We start from the raw sequence: 19,856 nt of genomic DNA on the forward strand, positions 1-19,856 counted from the left end.
CCACTCTGCACAGAGGTCCCTGCAGCTGCCATTGCCAGCACCTGAGCACTTACTCCATTGCCATACAGTATGGATACTGTAAACTATGAAGGTATAAAACAGTCTTGCAATTCCTGATATTCAGATATTTGTAAGACCTGAGACTACGGGACTTTTCAAAAAAATTTGACTAGGCCCCCTGATATCAATCACTTAAAAGTTGTTTGCCTGTGTGAAGTTATGTATGTAATGTAGAATGAAGGATCCTTCAGAGGCTGACATCAGTGTTGAGCTGACATCAATGTGTGAGAAATAAGGACAGCTGCAGTTTTAGATACCTAAATTTTAGTTGGATGGAGTGACGTGGATTCCATCCTGGTACCTCATGATGAACGCTTGAAATCAGAGATTGCTCCTGGAATTTTGCTGTAAAATGTGTTGTTGAGTGTTCTGTGTTGCACAAAGCAGATGTAGCCCTTTCCCTTCACTTTCTGAAGATAGGCAGAGTAAGTAACTTGAGGGTAACCTGAGTTTTTGTTGGATGTTGCATGTACACTTGTATTTCGGTAATGCCAAGTACACTGGCATAGCCTTTGTGAATTCACACACCTGTATGCGCTGGTAGTGCTTGCACCCAGCTATGGCACTGCTGGATGACTTTGCCCACCTGTCACCTATTTGGGAAGCTCAGCACAAGCAATGCTACCTGGCCAGAGCAGGCGGATGTGTTGTGCGCCCTGATGTTGTTCTGGGACAAGATTAATTTCAGCACGCTCATATTAATCCGTTATATGTCTCTTTCCAGCACAAATGGACCCCCGAGGCCTATCTCCCAGACAAATTAAAAGTGACAGTGATGATGACGACCTGCCAAATGTGACCTTAGATAGCGTTAATGAAACTGGATCTACAGCGCTCTCCATAGCCAGAGCAGTACAAGAGTAAGTATCATATTCCCAGAGCAAGATGAGTGTTGCTGAGGTGTTCCCAGGCTGATGGAGGCACCGGTGCCACAGGGGTGTCCTCTTGGCTGCGGGCTGCATACCTGCCAGCATCTCTTCCATGTAGCTTTGTTCCCTTCAGGAAGAGATGACTGTATCTCTCATCTCTCATTGTCTTTTCCTTTCTTTCTCTTTACCCTCATTATTAAGTTGAGTTTGAAATTGAAATAGTTTCTTCCCCTTCATTTACTTGCAAAGCTTACAGTGGTTTTATATCCTTTCCAAAGGGAGATCAGGTTAGATTTCCACTTAAAAAACATGAAATTTTTTTCTTGACTAAAAGCAGCATCAAGAAGTGGATTCTAGTTGCTATCAGACAGGAACTAGCTACATTTCTCCTGAAGGACAGTGTTTTTGGAAGAAAATTAGTGAGTGGCTTTGAACGGTTTTTCCATTGCGGTTATTTTTCTATGTACTTTACTAACTGGACGGACAAATAAGTTCTCAATTTAGTGTCTGCATTGCTTGTTTGAAAAAAAAGAAACAGTTTATCATGAACATTAGCAATTCTGTAGATATATGAGCTTGTTCAGTCACTGTAGCAGCTGGAAGGGAACCAACTGTGAGGTAAATAAGTATTAATATCCCCATTTTTTAGGTGAGGAAAATGAGGTTATGCGTAAAGGTCACCCTGTACCTCTGAAACAGAGCTGGAAATAGAACTAGAGCCTCCAGGCACTGAAGCCTGTGCTAGACCCACAAAACCCATTACTTTATCTGAGAGGTTCAAAATATGGGTATTCTGGACATTATTAAAGAAAAATGCATATAATAAAGGCCATTAGACATTGTTATTTTATAAATTATCATGGACACATTTTAATTGTCTCTAACACAGTATCTAAAAACTTTTTTCTTTGTTTTCCTGGACATCAGTAAACAAAACCAGTGACATTCCTAAACCATGTTTGAGGAGGAACTGTCTTTTTTTGTGTGTGTGTTTTCACCAGACATATACTAATTAATCTTCTAGCCAGGCACAGTAACTGTGAACCTCAAATCTATATTATCCTTAAGCAAGAAGAGATGTTTTTATGGGCAAGGAAATGCAAGGTGTTGGCTCTCGTGATTAGCAGACTCCCCTTCTGACCGTTATAAAAGAAGGGAAGGTTTCTTTGCCAGTGACATTATTGCTTGAGAGACAGGTCCCTTATGTACTTTGAATTCGCTAGTTGCAACACTAGGCCCTGAAGTGCTGAGTATTTTGTTCTCAGATTACAGCACACATAATAAACCAGAAAAATAAAACAACCCAGCATGATTTTGCACTAAGTGGTTCTTTCTAATTAATGAAAAAAGGAAGCATGGAGCAATAGCAAATAATTTTGATATATTACTGGCAGACAGATACTGTTCTCTGTGATGGATATTGCTTGAACACTTAGAGAATTGGTCAAACCATGAAAAGCTTTTTTAGCTTTTCTACAATGCATTCTACAGTTTGTGAAGGTAATGCGTTGAATATTACTTGGCTGGCTCTGGAGCTTCAGAATTGAATTAAGAAATTTAATAATATAACATCAACTCATCCTTGTTACAGGTTTTATTTAAACAGTAATCTGTTAGTTTATCTCAAAAGCCCCATTAGGAAAATCTAATTTGACTGTGATATGCAATTTGTCGTCTTTACTTCATTCTCAATCACAGACACCACACATACAGCTGCTGAGCTGAAAAGGAATGTTGGTGCATTACACCAACTTCACTCAATCCATTTCTTTCTTGGTCTGCAATATTGTGCCCTACAGGCAGGCTCTATTCTGATTTTAGGCATCTAATACGTACCTTAATATTAGATGTTTAGCAAAAGAGTCCACTGAAAAAGAAGCCCACATTCTACATACCTTTGTTTCAGAAAGGAAAGTGCCTTTGAAGCCTTCCAAAGGGAGATCCTGTGTACTCAATTTCAGTATCTAAACTTAGCAGACGGGAATTTCCTCTGAGGATGTCGAAAGGCACCTACTGTTCTGCTGAATAAGTGGGCAGCACAGGGATGTGCATAGTAAGACCACTTCAGTAGTCAGTAAAACATAGGTCCAGGCCAAGTGCCCAAGTGAGGCAGGCTGGCTTCACGTATAGACAACTGTCCCACAGAGTGTGTTCTTCTCTAAGTGAGCCTGTAAACTATTGTGAATAGTTACACAGTTAACAACAAAAAATACTTTCTTGCGTGTACTGGCTGGGAGCATGGCACTTCCAAAGGGATGGCAGCATCCTTTCCTTCAGTACCAGTTACTGTTGTGCGGGCCTGGCTTTGTTAGACACCATACCAAGCCTAGTTTGTAGATGCTAGTAGCAGGTGCAAGACAACAGTTTACCTTTCCTGGTTGGTTTTCGGACATATATTAAGTTATTCTGCATAAGGATTATAAATATATATATGTATGTATATATATTTGCCTATTGCCACCTATTCTCCAAGAGAGGTAAGGGATTTCAAACCTTGTGGGGATTTCACTTATCCTGTGGTCGGCATTTGCTTTGTGTTGATCCTGCGTAGCCCCTCATGCCGTGTGTGGGGTTGTGGGGATTGCCTTGGTACCTTGCCTTTCCTTGCCTCCTGGCTTTCCCTGTGCATCCAGGATTCATGTTGCCTACATAGGTATCTGCATCCAAGCTGGCTATCTCACCTCCCTGCATATGGGACAGAGAGCACTTGGTATGTTCAGACAGTAATTCTTTTGACCTGTTCTAGCTGTCTAATTTAGGGAGAGAGAGAAAGAGAAAGAGTCCATCCTGTGAGCGCCCATTCCGCTCCATTGACCGCAGGCAGTGCAGACAGCTGCCTGGGACACACATCAGCACTGCAGTTCTCTAGTGTGAGGTGAGGGTACAGCAATCCACAGTGCCTGACTGAGGAGTCAGCGTGCCAGAAGCTGGTAGTGACAGCATCATACTGAATGCTGCAGCTTTTTGTCTTGAATCTAAGTCCGCTAGGTGGAGTTAGCCAAGGTTGTAACCACAAGCTGAAGGAAATCAACTAGTCAGTTTTTGGGGAGAAACCGCTGTTTTAATACAGCCATTTTTAAGCTTTTTGTCTTGGAAATTATACTTTGTGGCTGGGTCACAGGTCAGTTTGGAATGCCTACATGAAAGCTTTGCTTTTCATGTCCTCTAAACCTGGAGGGCATCCACCTGTGTTGCTGCTTTGTTTCAGGTCCACTGTAGTCTTGCAAGAACAAAATTCTTAGCAGTAAAAATTGTGACAATGAAACACTGAGAACCACATGTTTGGCATTAGTTCTTATTTACACAAACAGAATGTAATTTGCTTGCATATTTGTAAAATAACCAAGTATGACTATTTTTTCTCAGGGAAATTGCATTCTTGCTGCTAGCTTTATATTGACTGAGCTTCAAGACTTGTTTCTTAGTAGTTCTTTTGGAATGACTTCATAGTCCTCCTTCAGTTCAACAAACCCAATCAATAATGTAAATTTATAGATAAACAAAGTCATTATTTCAGACAGGGTACTTTGGTGAAATTTCTTCATGTGCCAGTGCTGCTTTATGGCAGTTGCTATGCCTTGAGAAATATGGACTAAGAACAATTTATTAATCTCAGATCATATGCTCTGGCTGATAATAAATATTGCAGCATTATGGAGATTTCAGTGGGCTTTGCATTGTAAGCAGCATTTCATCCTTTTTGTAGCGTGTTTTACAAACTCACTTTGACATGTAGCTCTCTAACAAAGAGCAGATTTGCCTCTATGCGCCTGACACCACTGACGCTAATTGCACAGCAAGAATAGCATCATTATATTCAGGGTCAAATCTCAGATATGCTCTAGAAATCTTTATGAAGCCAAGGGAAGAGAAGGCATTAGTCAATCCCTAGAAGACCAGTAAAACTTTTTAAGGGTCCCCCCCAGAGGCAACAAGCTGTTTCCTTGGCCTGGCAGCCCTTCCATCCCTGGGCTGCTCTGATGCACTGGGGCTCAGGAACCATCTCCATGGTATGTAGTAATGCAAGCCCTGAACAGGGCATTCATCTCCTTATTTCCCTGCACACTTGTGTGGTAAAATACATTATTTTACAGCATACAAATCTCTCTCTATGAATATGCACAACTTAAGGTCTCCTGTGTGCAGAGGCTGAGGGCAGAAGCAGGAGAAGCAGAGGGTGATTTTTAGCATGAACTTTTGATCAATATATTGGTAAAAATTCAGAGATCCAGAAATTCCTCTTTCTCTCTAGACTTTTTTCTCCTTAGGCGTTGTAGGTGGAGAGAACTTTTTTAATGATACCATTTTTTCTTTCAAATGTCAAGGAAAAGAGGAACTGTGCATATAAACTGATGATACTTCAGGTAGCATATTGCTTTTCTGGGGTAAGGGAGAGACAGAAAATTCAGAGAGGAAATCCCGACTACTTGTAGTTATAGCTGCAGTTAATTCAGAGAAATGGAATTTGTCATTTGTATGTGACTGCTGTGACCTTTAACAGGAACTCTTCTTTGTGCTGAGCTGGGTGCCTCTGAGTGCTTGTATGAAAATGAGATTAGGGACTTTGACCCCACCCTTGTTCTCTTTGGCTACTTTATGTGATTGATACATGAAAGCTAACGTGATCATCTTACTTTATTTTTAAATTCACTGGCTTCTATTACTGCAATACAGTAGGAGTTGGTTTTTGATACTACACTAGTGAAAAAGAAATTCCACAGCAGACAGACAGCATACACACCATACCAATGTACTCTCTTAAATTAGTATATGTTTTTTCAAGTCTTAATTTTTTTGCCCTAGATCTCTTTTTGTCTCCCTCCTCTTCTTAAATGTAAATCAACTTTTGTGGCTTATTTTTATCTCTTTTGAAGTTTGTATCTGTGTTTCCATCAGCTGTTCATTTTCTGCACTGATATAGCCTGCTTTCCTGCTTCAGCTGCAAGCATTGCTGCTATTGTGCTATTCATTATAAGGAACTTTCACCTCAGTTTTTCTTCCACTTACCGACAAAAGACTTTGTCCTGAGTCTCCAAGAAACTTTAACAAGGTTGTTTTGGCAGTACTTATGTGTACTTCACCTCTCTCTCCTCTGGTACATCCACCCTCCGTGAAAAAATGCTCATTTTAAAACTGGCACACAATTGGATACTGGTTTTACAGATGGACAATTGACTAGTAGTGGTCCAGAATTGCCTCAATAAAGGATTTTTTCACTGGAGAATGCTAAGTGGTCTAAAGTGAAATTGTGGGAATATGTCAATTTCAATTTTACTTTTCTCATAAAGCGTTCCCAAGTCTGGGATGCATTTTTCCATTGCAGTAAGACTTTAGAGAAGAAGATTGCATAGTTGCTGCAATCCTCTTGGAAGAAAATTGGACCACATACTCAGAAAGAACTGTCTGTGGGCCTCCCACCTCCCCATAGGCTGTTACGTGTTATAGGGCTTCTCCTTGGCCTCCTTTGGAGTCACTCTACAAATTGAACTGACTTAATAAACACTGAGAGAGAGGTATGTATGCAGATCTGTAAATGAAAGACACTGGTGGTGTAGAGCCCTACAAGGCAGGCAGTCATCTGTGTTATGGTTGATGCTCCCACTGTGTCATTATTTCAGGGATTTTATCTTCTAGTTCTGTTTTATTTTTTGGCAGAAGTCTCAAGTAGGTATCCTGTGGCAGAAAAGAAGAGATTTCTGCGGTGAAAAGTGTTGCTGGGTTGGAAGCTGGCTAATAACCCAAGGGCACCATTGAGCTGGCAGACATGTGCTGTGTCTCAGCTAGCTTAGGCAACTTGTGGGCAATGCTGACTGTCCAATTTGGACATAACTTTGCAGCAAAGTTCATCTCTTCCAATGCAATCTACCTAAAAGTTAGGCTCAAGTATTTTGGATTTCCTCAGTTTAGAGAGATGCATACTCCAGTCATCTCATCAGTTGTGATCACCTTTTGGAGGAGTCTGTCATCCCCAGCAGCTGTAAAGAAACCTGGACAAGTGGTTTTGGGAGAGTGATAAAATCTCAAATGGCTGAAGATACATATGAGGAAACCCCCTCTCTGTTATTTTCTAAGGCCATTCTGGAAGTCTGTGACTTAAGAAGAAATTGAGCTAGTACATGTAAGCTTTGGCTTGGTGCAACTACTATAGGGGAACTTTCTGCTACCTACATGCAATTCATATAACTCACTGAAGAAGTACTGACTTTTTCTACAGTGTGTTTATATGGCATTTTACAAACTGCTTCCTAGCAGAATCTGAATTCTCAGAAACGTCTGCTTGTATATAAAAAATTAATGTGCCTAAAGCTATATTGAAGACTTCTATCCAAGACCTTGAAAAACCTATATACCTCTGGGAAATGCTCTTTTGGGCACTAAGTATGAATCTTGGGTTTCAGTAATCCAATGAACTTATTCTAAAAAGGTTCTTTTTCTTTTTTTTTTTTTGAATATGTGATATTTGACAAAAGAAAAGTTTAATAATTTGACAGTTGTTAGTAAAATCAAAGGATGCCATTCTGTGCATGCACTAGTATTTTTGGTGTGAACATTTTTTGATATATGTTCCAGAGCCTTTTGCCAGGATAACAGATTTCCCATCAGCCAGCAACCACAAGGAACAAGGGCTAGGTGAATGACAATTGTAAATCAAAAGCATCTTCTTCAAAGAAGTTGACATCACTGCCTACTTTAAAAGGACTATATTGCTTAAGTGACAGTGTATCAGGGGATAGGGGTATTGTCAAATTGTTTGCTGAAGAAAGCTAATTTGAAAATAAAAGTGCTTTTATCTTGGTCTACACAAAATCATGTTTTCCCATTTCCCTTGTAAGAGTAAGTTTCCATGACTGTTGAGTAGATGATTGTAGAACAAGGCCATATTGCCATTAGGATGTCTCTTCTCTTGAATCACTTAGAAGGGGTGGCCATTGCTCTTAAATACATATTTTACCCCACCATTGCTAGAAGTAATATTCTCCTTTTGAGAAAAATATTTAAGTGCATAAGCTGGAAGAACTAAGGAATCCTGCTTCTGTTAAAGTCCAGAGGAGTTTTACCATCAACTTTGTTTGGTCTAATGATTACTCCTGAAACTGTAACAGAAGTCTGGATGCTAAAAAGAAAACCAGTAACTCAACACTTGGGCTATTTTTGGAACCAGTATGATGCAAAGAGAGAGTTATTTGCAATATGTATTCATTGATACCTTCTGTATGTCTCTTTCATTTCCTTTATACATCACAAGCAAATTTGCTAAAATCTTGTTTCCCAGCTTCAGTTTAGTGTCTATATTAAACTCACATATAAATATCTTCTCAGAAATAAATTAGATTTTTTAATTAATTTAAATTTTACTCTGTGAAATGCCGATCATTTCAAGGTAGTTACCAAACTTTGTCATTATTGGAATTAACATTTCTAAACATGTTTACATAAATTTGCTTTGGAATAAATTGCCACAAAACAATACCTTAGGATTATCATTCACATAGCACTTTTTATCTTTGGAGTGCTTTGCAAACATTAACTAATTAAATTGTACAGGTCCCCTGTGTGTTCAGATATTATAATTATCCACAGGTTAGCGACTAGCTCAAGGCCATGCAGCAGAGCAGAGAACGAGCTGATATCAGGAATGTCTGCCTCTTACTTCCCTGCTTAATCCACTACAATGTGTTGCTCCAGAGTCATTAGTTGGTAGATATGTGAAATGCATTTTATGGATAGGAAGGTAGACATTCTATAGTTGCTTGAAGAGCATGACACTGAAAAAGGAATTATAAATAACATTATGAATTACTGCTACCCAGTTAGCAGTTTGTACACCTATTTGGTATCTGTTCCCCCAGTGATTCGTTATTCAACTTTTTATGTTTTTTCTTTCTAAATGAGCGCAAAAAGCAGGGACAGAGCTGTGTCTTTAGAAATTCAGGGCTGTAGCAAATACTTAGAGGTGTGGATTAGATAGCAGAACACTGCCAGAAAAAAACACAATGAAACTACCTCATTGAACTACTACCTTGGCTTACTGATAAGAAAAAGAAAGAGCATTGTCCTCTGCTGTCACTTGAGCCAAAATTACTTCTTTTTTCATTATCTAGATCAGATAAGTTTTATCTTTCCTTTTGCATAAGGCAGTTCCTGTGATTTTGTGACAGACAAATATGCAGCACAATTAAATCTTAATAGCAGTGCTTATACTGATTTATGGAAAAATTGTCCTATTTAGATCAATGCATGCAAACTACAAAAGTTGTGTAGGTCATGGATATGTAAAAAGCATGCAAAGGAGGGGAAGTATTAAGAGACAAACACTGTTCAGCAAGACAAAATTGAATGAGCATGTAAATACAGGGATTAAAAAAAAAAAACCACCACCCTACATTTTTTCCTGCCATTTTCCTGCATAATGGGAAAAGATTGTGCTAGATTTTCCTGTCTATTAGTTCAATTCTCTGTGACTAGAAGTGACTCCACCTCAACCTCATTTCTCACAGCAAGTTCTTTTTGGGCTGGAAATAAAAGAGAAATGAAAGGAAGTTCCTGGGTGATGGGTACAGAAGAGTTTTTTGTGTTGAGCCTGCGTGCCAAGGAGTTGTCATTGTCCATGTGTTTGTGACTTAGGACATGAGTGTTACTATTCTGAATACATCACAGAAAGGATACTTGGAGCATAAAGTCACCATACACATGAAATTACTCTAGCCAAAATGAAAGGAAGTGAAGGCTGAAACAAAGACTAAAGCAGCACAGTGACTGATATTTTAGCATCTAATCCTGAGTAATGATGGTCACAGATTTCAGAGTCAAACTGAACACCTCCATCATTAGAGCTGTGACAAAAGATGCATCAAGGAGGAAGTTTTGGGTCATGTTTTTCTTTATTTGTCCTTCTGAGATGTACTGACTTGCCACAGGATACAGTGGTGCAAGAAAATATGAAAGCTGAGGCAGGAAGAAAATAAGGAAGAGACCAGGGTGGATCAGAGGAGGCAGCAAAGGCCAAACCTCTCTTGCCTGTCGCTCACTCAGGTGTCATGGGGCAGGCTTGCAGGTACTGAGGTCAGACACTGCCCTAGAAAGTGCTCATCCTAAGGCCTGTTTAGAGTATCTGCTGCTGGCAGAAAAGCCCAGCATTGCAAACAGAGCCTGAAAAATAAATAAAGCTGGGAATGACCAGAAGCTGACATCAGGCACTAAAAAACTTGATTTATTTACATGTTAAAAGTCAGCAGTCTCAGTCTTGTCAAAATACCTCTCTCAATTATTTGCATGAAAAATATTTAGCACAGGACTGGGATAATGCATGATAAATCAGGGACACACAATGCTGTCAGATAGACATAGAAGGCACCGTGGTGTTTATCTTAAGAACTGATGACCACTGCTGTTTCTGTAATCTGTTGCTTGTCAGGGCCAAAGAGTCAAACAGTTCACAGGAGGAACTGGAATAATGACTGAAATCTCAATCATAAAAGTTTCAAAAGCACAGTAACAGGGTAATGTTGTATAATAAATTATTTGCTGAAAATTATTTATCCCACTGAACAGGTTGATTCCCTTTTCACTCAGTATTTCCACTTCGGGACTGCTTGCTGTCTGTATCACCACATCATTTCTGAGATTCTTAGCCACAACTAAACCATAGTCAGAATAATGAAATGTGGGTTTCCTCTCGCTTGAAAGAAATTACCAAGTACACGCAGTTCTGTAACTGGTACATCCTTGTCAATGTACTGCATGGCATAGAGGTACCACTGTCCCCAAATGTTTGCAACATGTGTGAAGTACTGCAGGTACCCAGGACCAAGGTGGACCATAATAGCACGGGCACTTGAGACAAGATGCAGATTGCCTGCTTTGGGGGAGGTCTGGTGGAGATGTTGTGAGGTTATGAAATACGTGATCAGCTGCAGCAGTGTTTCAGAGCACCTGCACAAGGCATTCAACACTCCCACAACATAGTCAGCAGAGTTAAAGGCTTTGAATTTCAGCTACAGAGCAGCCAGCTTCCTAGAACTGTCTCCACTGACCTCCTAGGTAGGTATTTGGCTTTGAGTCATCTCTACTCTCTTTGGGGCTTGGGCTTCTAACCTGTAATTGTTTGTTAAAATACAGTTCAGGAAAAAAAAGAATGGCTCACGTTCCCAATTTTCCCGCTGTGAAAATTAAGAGATCAAGTACTTTGTTCTGAGCTTACCTATTTCTACCTATTGTAAAACCCAGATCGTACTCTTCGTCTTCCTGATAGCCATCACTGTTTAAAAATGTGACAGCCAGCAGCAGCAGTGGTGCAGCCACCCACCTATGGCATAAAAAACTAGTGGTTGCAGCAGTAACTCAGGAAGCTAGATACCTACATTTCTATGCAAGGAGAGATCCAGGAGTGGTCCTTTATCTCTTGTTTTCCCTCTTACACTTATTTTGGATTGGGAAGATCTCTTTTGTGCTGATTACCTGTTGTTAGATGTGTTTTTGCCATTTTCCTATCACAGATAAGCTTCAAGCCCCAAAGACAAGGGTTGGCTATTTCTCCCCATGATTTCTCAATCGGAGCAGAAACTGGGTGGGAGGCCACAGCCCTTTGGCTTTCATGCCAAAGAGAGAGGAACATAATAAGTTTTCGGTGTCTGTGAGGTTGATTGGATAATGTCTGGGTGTCTTTTCCTTCAGTGTGTGGATACCGTAAGTTCTAATCAGAGTTTTAGTTGTCTGCGAAATTTCCCACTGACAAAAATTCAGCATGAAAATACTTCAACAAGTGTATTTTTGTCTGCTCTATTGCTTAGTTGTTAAAAAGGGTCCTATATGAAAAGAAGTGTACAAAATTTATAGAGTTATGACTTCTGAATAATCTATTGTTTATATCAGCTGTAGGAATAAATAATTTTCCAGTAAGACACAGAGGTGATTATAAATTAATTGACATGAAAGAGAACAGTCATTGTTTTGGTTTTCAGTTACCACTTTTCCAGTGCATATTGCTTTCAGTTGAGGGCTGATGGGGCAGGGGAGATTTTTGTCCCAGTGCCCTTTGATTAGGTACTGACACAACTGTGAAATAAAATCTGTACCTGAGGTGACTTGGTCTGTTCAGCCTGGAGAAGAGGAGACTGAGGGGAGACCTCATTGCAGTTACAACTTCCTCTTGAGGGGAAGAGGAGGGGCAGACAATGATCTCTTCTCTCTGGTGACCAGTGACAGGACCTGAGGGAATGGCCTGAAGTTGTGTCAGGGAAGGTTTAGGTTGGATATTAGAAAAAGGTTCTTCACCCAGAGGGTGGTTGGGCACTGGAACAAGCTCCCCAGGGGAGTGGTCACAGCACCAAGGCTGACAGAGTTCAAGAAGCATTTGGACAATGCTCTCAGGCACATGGTGTGACTCTTGGGCAGAGTTTAACCCTTCTGTGTAGGGTTTAAGAGTTGGACTCGATGATCCGCGTGGGTCCCTTCCAACTCAGCATATTCTGTGATTCTATAATACTGTGGGACAAGTACCTGAGATATGTTTCTGAGAAGAAAGAGACTCTACATGAAGAGTGGAAAAACAGTTTGGGAAAAAAACCTGTATCGGGCAATGGTAGAGCTAATAACTTAAGACTTCAAAAATTCTTTACATCATTTTGTCATCTGCATAGCATATTTCTGTCATTATCAGAAATCTAGCATCTAACAACTGGCAAAAACAGTAAAGAAAACAAATATTTACACTTGAAGCAAGGCAATCTGAGCAGTTCAAAATATGCAGTGCAGAATCTAGAGAGAAAATAGATTATTTGTAGATTTCCAACATCCAGTAGAAAGTACAATTATATAAATCAAGAGAAGTTGATCTGAAAATTTCCTTTTCACTTTCAACAATTACTGTGCCAACCTGGCCATTTTACCTTTATCTTTATGAAAGATCCAAAACATTTTCAGTGCAAATGCATTCAACTACTACTGTACTAGATCTTTTTTTATGATTCATATTGTTACTCTTAATATTTTTGCTAGTTTCTTGGGCGTTGGCCTCAGACTAATTTCATAGTACATTTGAGGTCTCAACCACAGAAAGGACTAAAGGGATTATTCCTGTTCTTGGCTTTCTACAGGTTTTTCTTTTTTTTCCCCCTAACCTGGTGGAACCAGTTTCAAGTAAAAAGCATTAAAGCCTATGTTTTTTCAGTGATGTGTTGGGAATAATATTACTTATGCAGCAGAATTCTGGGAGCTGACATTCACTCCAGCCTCTATTTACTCTTTGTGCAGTGTCTGTCTGCTGTAGATTCTTGTTAATGTTTACCTCTTGATCACTGATTATTTTTTAATAAGAAAATATGATCCGTCATGATCCAGAATTACGACTGAGTGACATGTGGCCCCTTAAGCTTTGACTCTGCTCCCATGCAAATTAATCACAGAGCTCCTAATGACTTCCTTATCATTAGCTGGGACCTCTACAGAGCAGTTTCAGTTTAAGAAGAGTTTTAAGTGAATGGGAAAATCCTAAAATGCCTTCCACACTGAGGCTATGTGCCTTACTTACTTTGCAGTAAGTGTTGCTCGAGCTTGTCTAAGTCCCCTTCGATTGTTTAGGGTAACTTAAAATTCCTTATTGTCTGTGTTCAATTTCCAGAGAGAGCATGTGGGGCTGTGCCAGGTCAGCTGTTAACCCTTTTCGTTTTTTCAACTCCAGGTATGAAGCATTTTATTGTGTATTATATAATATTCTGTTTTATTGACAAAGTCTAGTAGCAGTGCTTTTCAGGTTTCTTTCCCTCTTTGTGTCATGACTGGGGGAATATGTGTGGCTAGAAAAGGTCCAAAGTTGAGTTTTCCAATTGAGTTTTATATTTTGGGGCTGAGAGGGTGGTGGGAAAGCTGCATTTTTGTTTTTTCTTCCAAATCCAAATGTCTGAAATACAAGAACAGAAAAAAAAAAAACCCTCTCTTATCTGATGTTTAATAATGTCTGTAGTTTAAAAATGTTCATAATAGTCTACTGGAATTGAGTACCAAAGTTAATGTGAATCATTGTAGCTCGTGTTATAATGGGCCATTGCCAGTTACCGTGAAACAGCTGGCAAGCAAAGCTGTAAAGTGAAGAAAGTGCTCTCATCTCCTTGCTTTTTTTTCAAGGAGGGCATAATTTTAGAACCTTACTGTGTAATGTGCCTAGTAGATGCCCTGCTTTAGGGTGCAGAGTTCATATGCCAGTCCAGTGTGGGGGTGACTGGGAGGTTTCAGCAAGTGTTGTGATGCCATAAGGGCCTTCAGGTTCACCCCACTTGCCTAAATAGAAATGATGTCATGTGACAGCAGGGACATACCAAAGCTGATAGGTTTCTGGTTTTGTTGGATTCATTGCTGTTGTTTTACTGGGTTTTAAAATAGTGTGCAATGAAATGTCCACTCTCAGTCTTCTTGCTGCCTGTTTGTCCTCCTTCCTTTCGTTTGTTTTGTGGGCCCCTCAGAAGATTCCTTTTGAGTCACGGTCATTGTGTGACAGATGGAAACCCATCAACTCACTGCTTTATTTATCCTTAGTAATCCATGTGCCTGTGGAGTAGAGAAGGAAAAACAACTTTACACATTCAATACAAGCAAATAAGTTGCAGAATAAATCAAATTCTTCATATTTATAAGTACAGCTAAGCTTCATAATAAAATTAGGAAGAAGTCATGTTTAAGAGCAGTTACACTTTCAAATTGGTAATGAGTAGTCAAATACAGAAATCATTCCCTAAATCTACTCCTATCTCCAGTTTGCAGTTAATTACGTTACAACTGGTATATTTATATTAAATTTTGCAGGATCTTATTACTCAAACATTTTCAAAGAAGCAGCAGGAACAATTTCTCTGTTAAAGCCAGTACAAAGCTTTTAAGGTTTCCTTGGCTATGAAATTGAAACCATACATTTATTTTTTAAAAATTCCTAGAATTTTCTTTGATCTGATTGAAATTATCAGTGCAACTTCAGAAATTATTCTGAAGAGCTAAGTAGTCTCCCAAAATGTTGTGTTTCTAAAATATATGTATATTTTTAATGCAGGCTTATTTAGCTGAAATGAACTATAGTATTCTGTGTAATCACCAATTATATTAGCTTCCATTCTACAGAAAGCATTTTCAAGAAGGAAGTTTATGTTGTTAATTTTTTACTCCTTTTAAATGTTGTCAATATTTTGCTTAAAAAATTGCTCATGGATTTACATATAGAGTGCACACAAATCATAGTAATGAATATGAGATCCTACTAATGAGGCCCCCTGAAAAACATGCATGGTGAGATGTATATGAAGATGACATTAATCACCTGGAGAAGAGGAAACTCAGGGGAGACCTTATTGCTCTCTACAACTATCTGAAAGGAGTTGTAGCCAGGTGAGGGTCGGTCTCTTCTCCCAGGCAGCCAGCAGTAGGACAAGAGGGCACGATCTTAAGTTGAGCCGGGGGAAGTTTAGGTTAGACATTAGGAAGAAATTCTACACAGAAGGGGAGTGATTGGGCATTGAAATGGCTGCCCAGGGAAGTTGTGGAGTCACTGTCTCTGGAGGTGTTTAGGAAGAGACTGGATGTGGCACTGAGTGTCATGATCTAGTTGACAAGGTGGTGTTTGGTGATCTCAGAGGTCTTTTCCAACCTAGTTGATTCTGTAATTCTGTAATCTCATGTAGCAATTTTAAACTGCTGAAGGTTAGTGCACTGTGACTGGAGCGAGATGAGACTGAAGTGTAATATTTGGCAAGGGAAATAGATTCAAATAAAAACAGAAATTTGGAAGAGAACTTTAGGGGGTTTATGTATTTTTAAAATAAAGGACCAAATCGATCAAGAAAGTTGCATCTACCAAACCTTATCTAGGCCATAAGAATCTGTCCGTAGAGTGAAAGGTGGAAATTAGATCAATGAGATTAATATTTAAGTCAGTGTATTATTTGAAAGTGTGAATTCTTACCCTGCACTTAATACTGCTGACACTGGCATTATTCCTCACAGCTGGTCCTGTTTCTTGGGATACGGCGCTGTTGCAGTTTAGGAACAATAACTGCTTGTCGGAAGTGAATTTGGCTACAAGTAAATGCAGCTATATGAGTGGATATATTTCATTTGAATTAAATTTTATGCCTACCTGGATTTGGTTTTTTTTCAATTTTGTATTACTAAAGTTGTCTTTTTCCACTGAATTGGAAGAGAGTTATCCTTCCATAAAATTAAACTCAAAATTATGGTATTCTAGTTATGAAGGTGCAGAAATATTCTTAGATTTTTGATATCTTTTGGGATGACGGAGGAACAATGGATCACAAAGTCTTGAAGAAACATTTTTTGTAGGCTTTTTCCTTTGTTTTTTTTTTTTTTTTAGTTGGGTTCTACTCAAAGCTGCTAAGTTTTACTCAGAAGCAATTCCACACGAATCTTCTACATCTGCTGACTCTCTGGATGGCCACAGGCTGGGGATGTTGCTTCTGTTCATGCACATCTAACTCTTCATCTCCTATAAAATGTTGAACATTTTGTCCATATTGCCTCCCTTGATCCACCAGGACAAAGTGATAATATGTGTGAGTTTCATGTGTTGGCAGGCACAACGTGCCTCTTCATCCTTGGTGTCTTGCAGATGGTACTTCTTTTGCTCTTGTATAATTTACCCCTGTTCTTTTTTAACACCTTGTCCGCAGGCCCGGCCAGATGGGGATGTTTGGCAGCTGGAGGACCCAGATGCCAAATTCTGGAATATAGCTTTCCTGCATTGGCCTGTGGGTTCATGGCTGGCTTCTTGGCTTGCACCTCCGCTAGCTGCTTGGCTAGCTGTCTCTCTGGCAGCTGTAGTACTGCCTCTGGGGCTATGTTCAGGTCAAGCTGCTATGGAGTTGGATGACTTTCCTGATCTGAATTACCCTGCCGGACACCATTTTCACCTTAGATTGCTTTGACTCTCCACTATTCAAAGACAAACATTTGTAGTGTTCTGTTTTATTTCTGTCATTTGTAAGACTAGTTTGAAGCAGTTTTTCTCATTTGTCACCAGTTCAAAAAGAAAATAAGCATTGCAGTGCAGAGTACACTGTTTGACTTGTACTGTTTGACTTAATTCCCATTAAGTTAGTAAGAATGTTGAGGCCCAAGTCTGTGCTTGCAATTCATCTCCAGGACAAAATTGTTAACTACAGAGCACAGGCTTTAAAAAATGTATTCCTTATGCCTAAAATTTGATTGCTTTCAGCTGAAAGTGAATCTAACATCTGTCAAACAGGAAAAAAACCGCACATTTGCAGAGATAATCTGGATAATTTTTAAGAAAAGGATAAAGAGTCATGATGATGATAATGAATAGGAAGTTACTGGTAACAAGAGCACTGCCAGAAGGATATGCTTGATCTGCTACTTGCCTGGTTTGGAATGTCCTCATTTCATATTTTAGTTTTACCTCAGGGTTTTTACTGTTTTGGGGGTTTTTTTTTGTTGGTTTGTTGTGGGGTTTTTTTCATGAAGGAGGTAATGAAAAATTAATGCATCTAGGATAGCCAAAGCATTTGAAGTAATTCCCTAATCTACATCTTTTCCTTCATGCAGCTCAGTGCATAAACATTACTTTCAGTGGGAAAAAACTGCAAAATCAGGAGGTCACTAAGACTCTGGATACTTACAGTAAAGTGCAGATTAGTCATACCTGCTATGAAATTTTCATTCCCTCTCTCAGCTGTAGTGAGACTATGTTGTGCTACACTGGAGGTGCTGATGTCTCTGTTACACGCTCACAAAACTTTTTTAATGCTTGAGCAAGTAGCACTGGTGCCTCACTGTGAACACAAACTTCTACCTGTATGTTAAAGTTAAGCTTTGCAGGTTGATCTACCTCTGAGGAAAAGCACTTGAATTCCTTATTATAGTCACTGGAAAGAATTGCATGTCTCCAGAGCAACCAAAAAGGAGCCCCTACCCATCTAGTTTAGGTGTATACTTCGCTGATGGCCTAGGGATCATAAGTGCTTTTGTGGGAATACAGCCCATTTGGGTTAGGTAAGTTGTTATGGACTACAGAAGGAACGAGTAGGAAATAAAAGTGTCACTTTCCCTCAGATAATCTGCATAGCCCTTTTTATATAACCGTGGAGCAGAGATGATTCTTTTGACAAACAAGCTGGCAGCGGCAACAGCAATATTGCCACCTCTGCAGATGGGCTTCGTTAACCAGCTTGTCAACAAAGTCGGAGACCTGAGATGTAGGTTCTCAGCACAAGCATCACAGGGTTGTTTTAATCATTGGAATCCTTGGTGCAGGCCTAATCAGATGAGATGCTTGGGGAGCAGTGGGGTGTCTCATCTCCATTCTTGCTGAATATGGGCTGTTGTATAGACAGAAGCACAGAAGTCATGGGGTGAGAAGGAGAGCGGATAAGAAGAACCTGTGTCCTGCCTGGATGTGGACAGGACTGGGACTGTAGGCTCCATTCACTGGAGCAACATCAGACCAGAAACAGTTGCGGATACTGATATAGAGCTTTCACTATTCCCCTCAGAGAGCTGTGTCCAGATTTCTAGTATGGAGCCAGGATCCTCCTTTTCTGCCCAAACTTTTAGCCTCATGGTTCTTGCATTCCTGGTTGCAGAGTAGCCTCACTTTCACGGACACTTATGCAGAAGACCCTGTGTCCTTATGGCTAGGTTATTCCTGGGGTGATGCCCCTTCTCTGGGCTACAACACAACACCTTGCCGGTGTTGTGGTGCTACCACCATCAGAACTCTGCTTGCCTTTTGGGACTTCTTTGCAAGATGTAGACAATGTTCAGGACGTGGCCCTGCCTGTGGGTGGAAAACAGGCAGTTGCCAGAATGAGTATGTGTGAACACGTGCCTTGTGGTTGGTACCCAGAGAAGCTCCAGCTTACCAGTGAAGGACTTCATGGGTTTAGGGACATGCTGTTTAGGACTGTTCATGGGACAGTGGGTGGGAATGTGGTCATGGACCTAGGAATAGTCTCCCAAATCAGGGTTTCAGCGTGCCGGTTTCCACACTTCTCCATGTATTTCACTTTCCAAACTGTATTTTCTTCTTTAAAATTAGCAAGCTTTCAGTGCTTTTTAATGTAGTAGAATTAAAGATGGTATTCCAATTGTCTAGATTGGTCCTGTGCTGCTCTTTTTCCCTTTTCCCATTTTACCTGTTTCTGCCCTTTTGTCAATCAAAGGATGGATCTGGTTGTCCTTAATTTTTGCATCTCAGCCACAATTTCTGCCCCATCAAAGAGATTCTTGTCAATTCCTATGCCCCAGGGGCTTTGGAAATCATATATAAGATTGAGCTAATTATCTTTCTTCTTTTTTTTATTTTTAAAGGGCCTATGATTGTTGTCCCTTATGTATTCTTTTTAAGCAAAGAAACAATGTGTGCTGTTAAAAAGGGAAAAATAAACAACTAGAAAGCTGTTTTTCCCATCTTTTGCACCTCTAGTACATTCTGTAACCCAGTTACTGTAATTGTTTTTAAACTTTTTTTGAACATGCATACTGTCAAGAGGTTGCAGTAAAAAAAGTGTTTCTCATAAGGCCAATGAGACCACAAGGGACGAAAAAAGATGACTGAGCAAACAGAAAATCCCATGTTTTGTTTATCAACTTTTTTTTTTTTTTTGGCCTAATGGCATATTCTTGGAGAAAGAATCATGTTACTTCAGTGAAAGACTAGCTTAGGGTTTGCTGATTCCCAAGGCAAAAAGAAGGCACAGTTTCCAATTTGCAGGCTATTCAGTGTGTGTGATGAACTGAAGTCATTTGTGGATTTCTGTGTTGCATTTTGACGTGATTAAAAGTTTTAAGTCTATTGATTTCATGCTGGGGATTAATGATGCTGAATGAAGGAGCATCAAAGAATAACACATGTTTACATGCTCGATTAAAATACCTTAAAAAAGGAGCCAGAGTACCTATTATTGGATA

The 19,856-nt window shown here is 39.7% G+C and overlaps 1 protein-coding gene across 8 annotated transcripts in view; it reads left to right on the plus strand.

The window, feature by feature from the left end:
• Window positions 1-19,856, plus strand: part of KLF12 (KLF transcription factor 12) — a 235,860-nt gene that overhangs the window by 163,015 nt on the left and 52,989 nt on the right. For 7 of the 8 annotated variants that reach the window (XM_051780495.1, XM_051780502.1, XM_051780496.1 and 4 more), the window contains 2 exons: window positions 785-920; window positions 13,549-13,608. In XM_051780495.1, the coding sequence (XP_051636455.1) occupies window positions 785-920; window positions 13,549-13,608 (196 nt within the window). The remainder of the gene's footprint in view (window positions 1-784; window positions 921-13,548; window positions 13,609-19,856) is intronic. The other variant, XM_051780499.1, reaches the window with a different exon arrangement.

The sequence above is a fragment of the Manacus candei genome, unplaced genomic scaffold (genome assembly GCF_025592945.1).
Source record: "Manacus candei isolate 608988 ecotype Guabito, Panama unplaced genomic scaffold, ASM2559294v1 h1tg000014l, whole genome shotgun sequence".
In the NCBI taxonomy this organism is placed as follows: domain Eukaryota; kingdom Metazoa; phylum Chordata; class Aves; order Passeriformes; family Pipridae; genus Manacus; species Manacus candei.